The 15,286-nt window shown below is 38.8% G+C and overlaps 1 protein-coding gene across 1 annotated transcript; it reads left to right on the top strand.

Annotated features, from left to right (window-relative positions):
- The first annotated feature begins 1,161 nt into the window (after positions 1 to 1,161).
- gon4la (gon-4 like a) lies at positions 1,162 to 15,236 on the top strand. Its single transcript, XM_046843908.1, is given in 30 exon segments — positions 1,162 to 1,671; positions 2,147 to 2,206; positions 2,607 to 2,692; positions 3,097 to 3,228; positions 3,310 to 3,384; positions 3,482 to 3,532; positions 4,145 to 4,195; positions 4,296 to 4,391; positions 4,486 to 4,596; positions 4,729 to 4,899; positions 5,024 to 5,240; positions 5,353 to 5,454; positions 5,908 to 5,948; positions 6,033 to 6,142; positions 6,426 to 6,618; positions 7,547 to 7,633; positions 7,805 to 7,973; positions 8,692 to 8,821; positions 8,924 to 9,071; positions 9,180 to 9,296; positions 9,485 to 9,523; positions 9,525 to 10,610; positions 10,733 to 10,817; positions 10,903 to 11,003; positions 11,729 to 11,926; positions 12,044 to 12,187; positions 12,281 to 12,487; positions 12,566 to 12,714; positions 13,189 to 13,291; positions 14,329 to 15,236. Coding segments are annotated over 30 exon segments (4,563 nt in total). The 5' UTR covers positions 1,162 to 1,484; the 3' UTR covers positions 14,446 to 15,236.
- Positions 15,237 to 15,286: the final 50 nt, after the last annotated feature.

Genomic DNA, 15,286 nt, shown 5'->3' with positions numbered 1-15,286 from the left:
CCAGAACACCACACAAGAGCTGCAGTTTTGGAGATGCTCCAAACCAGTCGTCTAGACGTCACATACAAATCCTGCTTGTAACACGTCAACTTTGAGGACAGAATGTTCACTGATTGATATCTGTGAAAATTATCATGAGCCCCAAACCCTAATTTTAACTATTTAAAAAAAATCGCACAAATAAGGTCACGTGTGTTGTGGCGAGTTCGAGTCTGGAGTTTCTTCATCATATATTCCTCTCTAAATGTTCTGCTTGATGTTGAACCGATGCTGAACTGTATGTTGGTGATCAGTAGATACACCAAGCGCCAATCAAAACAAGTTTTAAACAGAGCGCGGACTCTGATTGGTGCAACTGATTTTGCAAAATGTAGTTGAGTTAAAAAGTACGATTTTTGATTTTGAAATGGAGTGAAGATAAAGTAAAAGTCTCCCCAAACTTCAGTAAACTACAGATACGTGAAAAAAAATACTAAAGTACAGTAACAAATTACATTTATTTCAACCCTTCAAACCCTCCACCGCATTTCTTTTTTTCTATCCGAATGTGTCGACATTGACTGTTATTTATTATAATAAGCTCCACTCTTGTTTATATGTGATAGAGCTGAGTTCATGTACTGGTGCTGGTGAGCTCGGGTTATTAAGAAGGTCAGGATGCTCGAGTTCTTCTACTCAAACCTTAACACACAATGTCTTCATGGAGCTCACTTTGTGATCATGCTGAAACAGTGTCCATGCTCCAACGTCCATCATGTACAGTTTTGTGTTTGTGTGATAGTCAGGTGTCTGAATACTTTTGGCCATATTATAAAATAAGCAATGAAGTCAGTGTTGTTTTAATAATCTTGATATAAATCATATTTTATAATGGCAGAATGGTAATTAGGTAAAGGAATAATTTAGTGGTCCATCAAAGAGTGCATTTGAAAACAATAAACAATAAAATAAATAAATAACAAATATGTCCAAAAGATGATGGACAAGTCTGTAGGTATTTAAATCGTTAAAGCAAAAACAAACAAACAATATTTTAAGTACGTAGGTAAACACATAAACAGATAAACAAATGAATTGGTTAATAAATAAACAAAATAAATCAATAAAATGATCGTCTTTAAACTGCAGCCTGAACCGGATGCCGTTAACCGGATGTGACGTTTTATTATGGCCCCGCCCTCCTGTGTAGCACTCTGTATCTAACTGGCGGGTATAATGAAAGTGTCTAGAATAAATAATAATATAATAATAAACAAACAGTAAATAGAGTTTGATTTCCAGTAGTAATTTATAAAATATGAGGTTATTAAATGTGTTATTTAAATAAGACACTAGAGCTGGCTAACGCTTCTGTGGTGGCTAAGCTAACAGTTTCTGAAGCTTGTGTACACTTTTATATTTCCGGTCAGTGAGGAAGGAAACCCGCAGGTTGTGGAGGTGCAGCGGAGCTCCGAGCTCCTGAAGCATGCAGAGGTGACGTGGACATGAATCCGTCATTCAGGCGCAAAGTCAGCGATGGCAGAAGCGCAGGATCCCGAGCTAGGAGCCACCAAAGCGGGGAGCAGGAGGAGAGAACAAGAACCCCGAGTGGGGCTTCATCTCCATCCAGAGAAGATCCGAGTGCTGAGACTGAGTACCAGGAGGGTCCGAGACCAGCAGGAGCGAGGGAAGGTGCTGACACACACACACACACACACACACACACACACTCCTCAAAAAACCCATTACATCTCTCTCTCTCTCTCTCTCTCTCTCTCTCTCTGTACCCCATACAATCCATTACATCTCTCTCTCTCTCTCTCTCTCTCTCTCTCTCTCTCTCCCCTACCTCCCTCTCTCTTTCTCTCCCTTTTCCTAGAATGGTTTCTTTTACATTGATGTACAAAATATAGAGGACTAATAGCAAATACAGCAATTGAAATTTTTACATTTAGAGTAATTGTTGCCCCGGGGTTACACGTTTCACTGATCTCTGTATTAAATCATATACATTCACTATAATTGAAAATGCAAGCTCAGGATCAGGAGATTTTGACTCCTTTTTTGTAAATAATATATATATATATATATATCACCATAGCAACAAGCCGTGTAGACTGTACTACTGTAAAACCTTATAGTCCATAAACTCATGTCTCTTTCACAGAAGCGCCGCCTGGTGTGTCATCAGACGATGATGCAGAGAAGAGGCTTATCATCACATTCGGTCAGTTGTTCAGTGTCTTATTTGTTTTCCTTAGTTTTTTTTTTTTTTTTTAAACATGATTCACATTGCAGCTCTGTTGTTTTCTTGACTCTGATTGGTCAGAATTTCAAAAAGCTACGTTTTGGTAGACTGAAATCAGTGTGGACGCAAGTCATGTTCATTCGTATGAGCGACAGTCGTTACAACCATGCAGATTTTTTTATTTTTATATATATTTATATATATATACTAACTATAGCAACAATTCTGTTTTGTAAGAGGAATAAAACACTTCAGGAATCGCTGTCGTGGGAAAAGAATCGTCTTCAGGATTCTAAAAATAAACATTTTTATAGCTGCATGTGATTCCTTTGATGAACAGATCAGTAATAATTCATTAAGATTTTTCCCGCTCTTTTAGATAACGAGAAAAGCGGCTCGCGGCAAAGCGGCAAAGCGAAAGGAGGAGTGAAGAGGAAGAGAGAGATGAGTGAACCAGGGTCACAGGTAGGGTTGCAAAGAGGCGGATTTTAGTGTGTGCAAAATTTCTGGAAACTTTTCATGGGAAATTTTTGGACATATTCCAAGTTGAAAAATTGGCAGGAATTTCTAGAAATGAATGGGAATTTACAGGATTTGTGGAAATGTATCATATTAAAACATTAATATAAACTATTTGTTTGGTCATAAGTTAACACACAACAAGTTTTAAACATAAATGTATGTAACATTTATGTAATTTAGGTGAAAACTTGGACATTTTTGTTGTTTGAACCCAAAATTATCCTGCAAAACTACATTTAAGTTATAAGACAACCTGCAATTTGGTAAATTCACAGTTTATTCCCATTCATTCCAATGGTAAGTTTCCAGTTTTAAAAGTTCCCAGAATTTTGCATCCCTATTTGCAGGGACGAGAGGACGAAGAGGAGGAGGATGAGCTTAGGCCCGAGGTGGAGATCGATCAAGAGCTGGACAGGGAGCTGGAGAACAAGTCTCGGCAGCATAACCTGACCTCGGCGAACGTGCGCAGTATTTTACACGTGAGTGTGGAGTGTTCATTTACGTTTTATTACGTTACAAAGTACCCACCTGGTATATCAAGATGTTTTACTGTGTTGCAGGAGGTGATTACCAACGAGCACGTCGTAGCGATGATGAAAGCTGCCATCAACGAGACTGAGCCCGTTCCCGTGTTCGTGAGTATCCGAGGCTCAGGGACCGTGTCAGTGGTTCTGGATCGGACCTGATCACTGCTCCTGTTTATTTGTGCCTTTCGTTTTTTTACTCCTGCAGGAGCCTAAGATGACTCGCTCTAAACTGAAGGAGGTGGTGGAGAAAGGAGTGGTGCGTTCACCTTTTTGTCTCCTTCAAATAGATATTTTTCGTTCCTCAGTCACGTGTTTTTGAAGCTGAAGGCAGGGTTTTTTTAACGAGTTAGCATTTTTACTGGATTAGCACCATACCCGGAAAATCCTGGAATATGAAAATTTATTTTATTAATGGTGCAGTTTGTGGTGTTAAAATTATTTTTTTTAAATATAATTTTCAAAGATACATATTTCTAATATTTTTTTCTACCTTTCTGATTAATTTCTTCCCATTTGCAGATTTTGTGTGGATTTTAGGGCTGTGACTAACGATTTAATAAACAATTTATTTTAAAATTAAATGTATAAGAATTAAATTTATTATTATTTTTTTTTTTTTACCGATTTATTGAATAAAAAAAATATATATATTTTGCTTATTATAACTTTATAAAACACTAATTCAGGGTATTGATGTATAAACTTGAAAAAATACAAAAGCTACATATATTGCGATCTTTAATTTTGATATCTTTTGGGGAATTTTAACGTTTTATAAACCTGTGTATGATATGAGGAAATCTTTCCTACAGTGTTCGCCTTTAACGTGTTTCGTTTTCTAAGACTATACATTTTTTCCATTTCGCAGGTCATTCCTACCTGGAACATTTCCCCGATCAAGAAACCAAACAAATTGAAGGTGAATAAATAATGAGCTAAAACACACCTGTTCTGGAGGTCATAGTGAACACATGTCTAAGGTCATTCCAAACCCTTTTTTTTTTTTTTTTTTTTTTAAGGCTCCTCAGTTTGTGGACATTCCTTTAGAGGAGGAGGACTCGTCTGATGAAGAGTATCACCCTGACGAAGAGGAGGAGGACGAGACGGCAGAGGAAGTAAAATGGAATTATTGTAATAAGTAAACACACTTGATGCATACATACAGTATATTGAACTAAAGTGTGTGTGTGTGTGTGTGTGTGTGTGTAGACACTTCTGGAAAGCGATTTGGAGAGTACAGCATCATCACCACGTGGCACACGACTAAGCCTCAACAGATCCTACGAATATGATCAAGAAAACAGCTGCAGCCCCAGACAGGTAAGTCTGACACACACACACACACACACACACACACACAGTCATATAATAGTCCATTAAATGTCATATTGGAGTCATGTATGATTGGATTTTTCTAATAGCAGAATAATTAGACTTTTTCCCCATCGTTAGAGCTCACGCAGGCCACAGCACGTGCGGGTGGCCGTCGTGCCCATGGGCCCCCCTCCACCCCCCCAGGGCCTGGAGCCTCCTCGACCCCTGACTGAGTGCAGCTTTATGGAGAAACTCCATGCTGTAGATGAGGAGCTGGCTATTGGTTCTGACTGCATGGACTCTTACCAGGTAGATCTGCTACACACAGTAGGGATTAGTATGGGTATGAGACATGTATCCCTCTTTTTCCCTCCCTCCTTCATTTTTCACTCTCACTCTCTTTTTCCTTTACATCTCTGTTTCTTTCTCTCAGTCTCTCACCAGTAACGGAGAAGAAGGTGAAGAAAGTCTGATGGCTTTCCGCACTCGTTCCAAGCGGCCGCTTAGAAACGTGCCCCTGAACCGTTTAGAGGCGGAGCTTCGGGCTCCTGACATCACTCCAGATATGTATGAGTTTGGCTCCGCCCCCGAGGACAGGGAGTGGACACATTGGCTGCAGGGACTGATGAACTCTGACATGGAGAACGAAGGTGCTCACTCACTTTTACCTCAGTTAGGACTGAAGTCACTAATGGCTGATATTTTTTTTGTGATATTATAAATAAACATACCCAATAACCTTCTCTGAAAATCTCTGATTAGAGGAGGGTGACGACGAGGACGATCCGGAGTATAACTTCCTGGCTGATATCGATGAGCCAGATGTGGAGGATTACCGCAACGACAAGGCCGTACGCATCACCAGTGAGTAATTACATAATCATATATATATATATATATATATATATATATATATATATATATATATATATATATATATATATATATATATATATATATATATTAGGGGTGTAACGGTACACAAAATTCACGGTTCACTACGTACCTCGGTTTTTGCAATGGAAATGCAAAACTTAAAATGCTATTGTATTTAAAATGCCTGCGTTATTAAATATTATATACAACAATATTTTAGAAAAAATGAAATCGAATAAATTAAATGAATGCAATAGACTTTTTTTCTTATATTGATTAAATTAAGTACTTAATTAAATTAATTAAATAAAATGATTTTTTTTTTTTAATAGTTGACCTTTGTTAGACCTTTGTTAGTGTGTTGTGTCTATATATATATATATATATATATATATATATAATAAATCTTATGTAAACTGTCATTTATCTTCTTCACTCCAGAAAGGGAAGTGAACGACCTGATGGAGGAGCTGTTTGATGCTGTAAGAGATTTAAATATTTAAGTATTTGAACATTCTGCTTTTGTCCCTGCGTCTTCAATTAAACGCAGAGTTCCTGTTTTATAGTTTCAGGATGATTTAGGGGGCCAGGATGAGGAAGGCCATGAGGAGGAAGAGGAAAAAGAGGAAGAAGACAATCTCCAGCATGAGCCACCAAGTATTCTGGAAACAATTCAGTAAGAATAAAAAAAAAAAAAAGAAGAAAAAATGTATTCGCTTTAAGTCATGACCGGACATAATTAAAAACCAAAATACTAATGATAGATGATGAGATCATGATCCATAAGCCTGTAATTAATGTCTATTAGAATTTCATGAGAGTGTAAAAAAAGTTGTGGGTGGGTAGGTTGAGGAGAAAAAAAAAAAGAAATACCAGAAATATGAAACGTTTTTTCGACTGATGAAACAAGTTCTGGTGTGTGTGTGTGTGTGTGTGTGTGTGTGTGTGTGTGTGTGTAGGTATGAGGACCCTCTGGCAGACATTCTGAATCAGCGTTACCGCACAGTAAAGGAGCAGCTGGATGCTATCCGCAAGCGCAAGGCTCTGTTAGAGAGTAAAGGAGTCGCCATTCCTCCTAAACGCCCCACTAACTCCGCCTCTTTCTACATAAGCCCCACCCAGAGGCTCCGCCTCCAGCAGCATATGCAACAGGTCAGCAGATATAGATTTTACATCCGAAACTTTACTAGGAAATATGTCATTAGCAGAAGTGTCCAAAAAATATTTTCCAATGGTGAATCATTGTATTTCACTGATATTTCCTCGATGGATGGAATAATAAAAATAATAAAGTGATGTTTATTTTTTTGGCAGCCAGTAAAAAAGTAATAAAGAAATGGTTAAAACCCAAACCACCTACAGTTGAGGAGTGGATTTACATAATACATAATGAAATGGAAAATTTTAAGAACCGAGATGTAAGATTGTTTTGTTCATGTACATAGTTGCTGTTAAAATGAGGAGAATACAAAATTTGTGTATAAACGTTCATGAATACTTTTCACATTTTTTAATACTGTAATCAACAAAGAGCATGAAGACTAAATATTCTTGTCAATGTTTTTCAAGTACTGATGTAAATCATCAGGACACCGAACGAAACTTTTGGTTCATGTTTCCACACGGACAGTTTTAATTGCCGGATTTTTGTGCTCGACTTGAGAGCTCGATTTTTCACTTATTTTATATTTATTTATGTGTATTTTTTTTTATTATATTTTTTAAAATATAATTTTTATAAAATTATATATATATATATATATATATATATAAATATATTATATCGATATTGTGTTTTTGTGAATCGCTACAGTATCGGCAAACAAAATATCGCGATACTGACGAGTATCGATTTTTTCGACCACCCCTAGTTTTTTTTTGGTGTTGTTGTTGGACTGTAAGATCTTGAGCATAACCCTAAGTGTTTCATTCCTTTTATCCTATAGTCACATGATGTAATATTTTCACCTCAACTTTCATTGTTTGGTAGATTATAAGTGTGACTTTTTATATATTTTTTATTGTAAATAAGTGTGTGTGTGTGTGTGTGTGTGTGTGTGTGTGTGTGTGTGTGTTGCAGCATATACAGCTCCTGACTCAGGTGAACATGCTAAGCCGGTCAGTGGAAGGTCTTCAGACGGAGGCCTCCACAGCTCGACAGTTCCTGGTGAGACACCTTTTCAGCAAAAGTCCTGATTGGAGTTTTTGAAGATTTAGCATACGATGACCACTGCAATACTTACATTAGTATACTGTAGTGTTCATTTTAAACACTCTCTCTCTCTCTCTCTCTCTCTCTCTCTCTCTCTCTCTCATATATTCATGCTTTTATTCTCAGTTAGAGCTGCAGTTCTTCGCACAGCAAGGAGAACATCTACAGCAGGTCACGAATCCTAGATTTGTCAGCATCTTTAGAGCCTGTAACCTGCAGGCTGCTCTGTCGCTCCTTGACGAATTGGATCAGTCTCCTAAATCGGACTCTCAGGGCCCTTGTCCAGTGTTCCCAGGTGAAAAAAACAAACAAGCACACATTCACTTTCTATACTTTTGAGCTCAGATACACTATATAGACCAAAACTATTGGAACACCAGACTTTTTCGAGACTTATGTGGTTCTTCCCCCAAATTGTTACGACAATGTTAAAAGGCACACAATTGTAAAGGAGGAATTAGAATGCTGTAACATTTAACTAATTGAATGAAAAGACTTGTTATAGAGCTCTGACCTTGACCTTATTGAACCAATTATTTTTCCTTTTAAATTAGCTATTTATTGCATTTCAACTATACATATCAATTTAATGGAGAACAAGAACAAAATAAAAAAAATCTGTATTTTACATTCATTTGCAGTATCACCTCTTTTCTTAGTCTTCTATTAACACATTTTTAAGATTTTAAGAATAATTCAAAAAGTCCACAATTAAAATCATATATTTATCTTTTTAAAATACAAGTCATGGGTTTTTAATCGGGTGGTTTGCGACCCCTAGGGGGTCAGCGGCGGTACTGCAGGTGGTCCGCTAATGAATTAATTCACAAATATAAATAAATAAATAAATAAATAAATAAATAAAAATCGGTAAAAACAGCAAAATTAATTTAAATGTTATACAGCGTTTGGGCTTAATGTGAATGCTGACTGCACCCCAGGCCACCTTACCTAACGGACCTGACTGTATTATTTTGTGCTGTTGCTTTGACTGTTTACATGATGTTTTCCAGGGTCTGAGATTCCAGCCGATCTGGCCTGGTTGATGGTGACACGGCCGGTGTTCCTCTACCCACAGCTACTTCCTGTGGTCCGAGTGCGTCCATTCAGTCAGAAAGGGCCGTTTACATCAGCAGAAAAATGGTGGGGTTTTGTCTGGTACAGTTTTGTATATCAGCGAAATGTATATGTATGTTGATGATCTCAGTAAGTGATCTTCGTCCATTCGTGTTACGCTTCCATCAGTTTGGTGGTTTTGGGCCACCAGCATTTAAGCGGCACCGTGAATCCTTTGAAGCTGACCAGCCAGTACCTGCTCGCAGCGAGGAACTTCATCTGCCTGAGAATGTACGTCCGCTCGGAGTGTCGCAAACCACATCCCAACTTCATAAAGGTGCACAAACACACGATGTCTCTGGGAGTATTCATTTCCTCGGCCGCACGATAGTCAACATCCTTTTCTCTGTGTGTGTGTGTGTGTGTGTTTGTGTGTTTGATTCAGAGATTCTTTTTAGAAGGAAAATGTCCCCCCATGCCTTTGGCCAGTGAGAAAGTCAGTCCCAGTGATCAGCGCCCCCCGGTGGAAAGAGAGACACGCCTCATGCCTCGCTGGCTTTCGGTAATAATATTACTTTAACCGTGATTAGATCTACATTAAAAAAAATTTTTTTTAAGATATTTTCAAAGCTTTGATCACACTAAAAATGAGACCAACATGCAACAGCCATTCAAACATAGTAACCACTGAGCTCCCCCTTCCCTCCACACTTTAAAATCTATAATGATTTTCATTTCCATTCATTACAGGAAAACCTAAAACTAATCCACGAAGAAGTCCGAAAGTACAATCTTCAGCTCTCCGATCCTGAGGAAAGTTCTGCCACAAAAGATCTCTCGTCCTCTCCGTCCTACAGTTTCCCCAGGTACTCGCTACCCTCCCAACCTTCCTGAATCCCTCTCCCTCGCCCTTAAACCACGACTTCTCCCAAGTGCTGCTTCCTGTCGAAAAAAGGCATCGCGCGCCGCATCTTCGCGCTCTCCACCCCAGTCCAAACCACCACCATCAACCGAAGATGTGGAGAAAGCTCTGAGTCGTCTCCCTCCTCTTTTGCCAAAGTTTGCGGACCGGAACGACGCTCCCGCTCAGACTGGGGCTTCAAAGAAGCCAAAAAACAAACGCGGCGCTAAATCCGCTAAAAATTCCACGAAGCCTCCACCCGTGGGTGCAAAAAATAAGGTTATAAATTCGAGAAACCGACAGAAGCTCGAAACCCAGAGAGCGGTTCAGAGTCCCGCGACAGCAGGTCCAAACGTCATCGTGACTTTACCGCTCATTTGTTCTACCCCGAGTGCTACGCTTCTGACACCTCCATCCTTCACCCCGCTGGTTAACGAGAACATGAGCCAACGCTGTGGCACTCTTCTCAAACTGAGCATGGGACAGAAACCTAATCTAAACCCTTTATCTGTATCTTCTCAATTTATTCTCCTGCCTACAGGCTACGTTCTTACCAACAGCACTAACCTCCATCACAGCCAAAAATCCACCGCAGTTCATGAACCAGGGCACCTCGATGTTGTTTTAGGGAACTTTTCAAAAAATACGGTCAATCCTCCAAGTAGCTTTGAAGATATCACCGTCCAAGAAAACGATGAAACGGCACCGAAGGTTCACTCGGACGACCTCGAGTGCGGAGAAGACGACTTCAGAGAGCCGTTCCTCACTTTGTCGGAATCTTCCGGAAGCCCGGCGCCTAGCTTGTCTGGAGATGACGCCACGGAGGCCGTGACGGACGGGGAAGTGAAAGATGTAGAAGAACAAAGGCTGACTGACGGAGAGGAAGACGAGAGGGAATGCGCAGGGATACCGGAGGAGACGTGGAGATCCATTGGAAACATCACGTCACCTGCTTCTGTAACGTCAGAGCTTCAGGTGAGGTCCTGCAGCCATTCAGAGATTTCAAGCCTTATATAAGCTCAATAAACAGGACATTTTTAAAAAATATATGAGAGAACTGATCGGTGTTTTTTTATTTATTTCTTCATGAAAAGTAGACGACGGACAAATTCTCCAAGCTGGCATCGGATTCGAACGGAAAAACACTTTCGGCTGATGGGGAATCGGATGGTGGTGTAACAGGTTGCCCCTGAATCTTACGTTTTCTTCCCCTTTTTATGTGACTGCTTCCACCCCCCAATGTCTCATCATGTGGTATTGTGTTTAGGAGCCATAATCCCAGAGCCAGAGCTTCTCTATGAAGATTTACCCGACGATCCTCTGAGAGACGTGAAAGACGTAGCCTTTGCACAAGCGTATTTAGAGAAGGTATGATGATTCCAAGATTTTCATCTTGAGGTTTTCCACAAGTCTTTGCTGTACATTCTTTTAGAATGTAGTTCTAAAAGTGTGTGTGTGTGTGTGTGTGTGTGTGTGTGTGTGTGTGTGTGTGTGTGTGTGTATAATAGTAATTTTTTATTAATGCATTTGTTAGCATTAATATTTGTGATCAACATTTGAACAGTTTACATTTTTAAAACATTTTTAATAAAATGACTTCTTGATTAAATAATATATACAAATTATTTTAGAAAATTTGATCAATAAAAATGAATACATTCAATGAATCGAATACACTTTTTTTCAACTGTATTGATTAATTTGAGTAATCCATTAAATTGCTACAAATTAAATAAAATGTAATAAATGAAAGAAATGTAATCAAATAAATTGAATTAATAAAATACATTTGATCAAAGCTTCTTTCTGTTCACATTTTTTATTTACAGCAGCAGCAGCAGCATCATGTGTATTAACTTGTTAGGAGAAAACCGGTCGTTCTATGTGAAATCAGACATTGAGCCCCCCCATGTGACCAAAATAGTATGATCCTCGTTTCATAACGTATGCAAAGATTTGACTGTGTGTTTGGTAGCTAAATCAGCCTCCTCTAATCGAAGCATCAAATCTTCAACATATATAGGGTCACCCTTAACATGTGTATATAAGGTATATAAAGTATATATATGAGGTGGTTGTTCTGCTTCGCGCAGGTGTGCGAGGCTCTGCAGGCCGTCCCCGGGAAGGTGGAGGATTTCCTGAACGTGCTGTACGAGTTTGAACGTAACCCAGAGGGCAGGACTGCAGTGGAGCTCTTCGGGAGACTTAGACCCGTGCTGAGCGACTGGCCTGAGCTGCTGCGGGACTTCGCCGCATTTCTGCACCCAGAACAAGCCCAAGAGTGCGGCCTGGTCAGAGAAAAAACAAAAATCACTTAAATTGCGCTGATAATCCACAACATTTCACGTCAATAGTTGATTGACCTTCAAATCAATTGATCTTTGGGTCTGTTTTTTTTTCGTCTGTAGCTGAAGGAGCAGCAGGCGTTCGAAAGGAGTCGGAGGTTCCTCCGGCAGCTGGAGCTTGGTTTCGGAGAGCACTCCATGCACTACAGGAAGGTTGTGCGCACTCTGCAGCAGGGGCTACCGAAAAGCCACAGAGGCTCAGAGGAGGTACGTCAACTCCCGAACGCATGCACAAATGCACCGGACGGAAGTTAAAAAAAAACTAAAAAAGATCTCTCGTATTTAAATATGTGCCTTCAGATGAAGGCTCAGATAGCGCTGCTCTTTCGTGACCACGCCCACTTGCTGGAAGAGTACTGGGTGTTTTATGAGCAGCTCCACCCCACGATGCAAAGTGTCTCCGATGATGAAGACGAGGAAGAGAACGAGGTAGAGCCTGACAACATGCCCAGTGCGCAAATGATGGAAAGTCTGAAGAAGGCGGAAAAAGATCAAAGCCACATGCAGGTAAAGGTTTTATGTTAATAACTTTTCAAGAGCCACTTAGTCGTGTGAATTCGTCTTCAACCTTTTTTTTGCTTTCAGAGTACCGATGGTCTTGCAGAAACGGAGATGATGGACGAGCAGAGCGGAGAAGAAGATCCACAGTCCCACTTTCAAGCGTCACAGAGTCCCGTTTGTGCCAAAAACTGTTCACGCATGCCAAGTGGAGAGAAAGTTGTGCTCTGGACCAGGTGAACAAGTCAATACACCTGGAGTCTGAATTTATAATCCTGATCTATATAATGTGTTTATGATGAGATCTTCAACACTGTGTAGCCTGGAATTGCACACTTGGAGATCTTCATCTTAGACCATAGTGATTGTACAATTGTGTGCATCCAACTTTGTGGGAACAGTTTGGGGAGGAACTGCATACTGCATAAAAGTGATGCATCGAGAGTCGTAAAAATTTATTTTCATTGAGAAAGTAATAGTTTGAGATGAACAAGCACATTAACCAGATCCTGTAATTTGTCAGCTGGTGCTACTGTCAGAGCTTCAGTCATAGACGATAAATCCACACCTTCTGACCAATCAGAGTCAGGAATAGAACCAGTTCATTTTATATCATGGATGGATATGTGTTAAGCAATATGATGGATTCAGTGACCTGTTTTTTGTATGTATTATGTTACATCTAAATGTAGATGTTTGTGTTTTTACAGAGAGGCAGATCGTGTGATACTCACTGCATGTCAGTGGAGAGGAGCCTGTCACAGCACTTTTAAATCTGTTGCAGCTCAGCTGGGCAACAAAACGGCCACAGAGGTCAGTAAAAATCTTTTAGAAATCCATCACACACACACACACACACACACACACACATATATATAATTTACTTTTTTACTACATTTTGTGAAATCAGTCGTTCCTTTTTATTTATGAGCGAATGAAAACACACATTGGCACTTGGTGTATCTACTGATCACCAACATACAGTTCAGCGTCAGGTCAACATCAAGCAGAACATTTCGAGAGGAAGAAATGATGAAGAAACTCCAGACTCGAACTCAACACAACACATGTGACCTCATTTGTGTGATTTCATTTGAAGTAGTTGAAAAGGTTTTGGGCTCATGATCAGTTGAATAGACATCAGTGTTCAGTCATTAATATCATTCTATTAATAGATTATTGTGTTAAGAGTAACAGAGTCTTTTCATATAAACTGAGTGATAAACGTAGCCGTAATAAATCATAGTACTTTAGATACTTAAGTACATCTTAAGGCAAATAATTTTGTACTTTTACTCAAGTGAAAGTTTAAATGGAGCATATTTACTGTGTAGCTCTATTCGAACTCAACTACACTGTTTGTGTACTTCGTCCACCACTGGCTTTCATTGAAATGTATTTTAATTGGAAATTAATAAAAAATGTTATTAATTTTATTTAGTTTCTTGTAATATATACTTTTTGATTTTAAATGTATTTTATTTTAGTTTGTTGGTATTTTTTAAATGTCTGTGCTGTGCTTAGATGATAAAAAAAAAAAATGCAACAACAGCAAAAAAACAAAACATCAAAACAGCTAAAAAAAAAACAAATGCTGACCAACTTATTTCAGTTATGATGGAAAACCTGTCAAAAAGGTTTTTATATTTATTTGTGTTTATTTGGCTTTTCTTTTTTTTTTCCATTTTTATTGTTTTTTTGTTCATTTTCATTTTTATTGTTTTTTTGTTCATTTTCATTTTTATTGTTTTTTTTTTTTCCTTTTCTGTAAAATAGTTTCAAACCGTTCCGCAGATTTGATTTAACATTCTCCAGACAGAATTGAATCTTTCTCCTGCTTTTATTCCCAGGTTGGCGCACGCTATCAGGACCTCATAAAACTGTTCCACACGTCCACGAAGCCGCATAACAGCAGCCAGATGGACCCTGAGGGCCAGTTCCGTCCGACTGAAGAGAAACCAGACTAGTTGCTTGTCCACGATTCATAAAAAAAAAATTAAAAAAACTAATATTAATTGTGTTCGATTAAGAACGCTAGGAACACCAACTCTGAGGTCAGATAAACCAGTCTTAGACACAGGAAACATCTGGGGTCTCTTGTTTAACTTAATTGTTAGACTGAAAGGCAGTTTTTTTACTAAAATCTTGGTGTGGAAAAAAATTGTGGTTTGAGGTAAAAACACTGAAGTTGGACGGTGGTTGTGTATGGTTGAGCTGCGTCAGAGTGAACTTTTGGAAAATTTGCTACAGACGAAGTTTTTCTCCATGGACATCGGAACAATATATGAAATTGTATTTTGCACTATGAATGTTCACAGGACACGGGAATATGGGACATCAGTGCATCCTACACTATACACACATTAATGCACATTCATAAACTTGGCTTAATCAATGGACAAATTATTACACCCAAAATTTTTCCTGGAGGAAACCAGAGAACCAGGATGAACGTTACAGAAAGCCAAAAGGGTGTTATGATGGTCGAAGGTTGTAGCATGACTCAGCTGGTCTGACATTAAAATGCAAAGAATACTTGAACACACAAAATGTTTTTGAATAAAAATGATCAATGTATTTATTAGTGTGAAACTGTTGAGAGGAAATTAGCTGTCTTATTTATATTTTTATGGTCAGTTTAAAAAAAAACAAAAAATAAAACATGACAGGCTGATAAACCTTGTGTGAAATTGAGGTGCTGTGACAGATTTTTGTAATAATGTGGTGCTTATGTGCTAATAAAAACAAAAAAATGCGGTATTTGTCATCAATTATGAATTATGGGGCAATTGGAGGCTATTTGACTGA

Source organism: Silurus meridionalis, chromosome 29 (genome assembly GCF_014805685.1).
Source record: "Silurus meridionalis isolate SWU-2019-XX chromosome 29, ASM1480568v1, whole genome shotgun sequence".
NCBI lineage: Eukaryota > Metazoa > Chordata > Actinopteri > Siluriformes > Siluridae > Silurus > Silurus meridionalis.
This window is presented reverse-complemented; position numbering and strand designations above follow the sequence as displayed.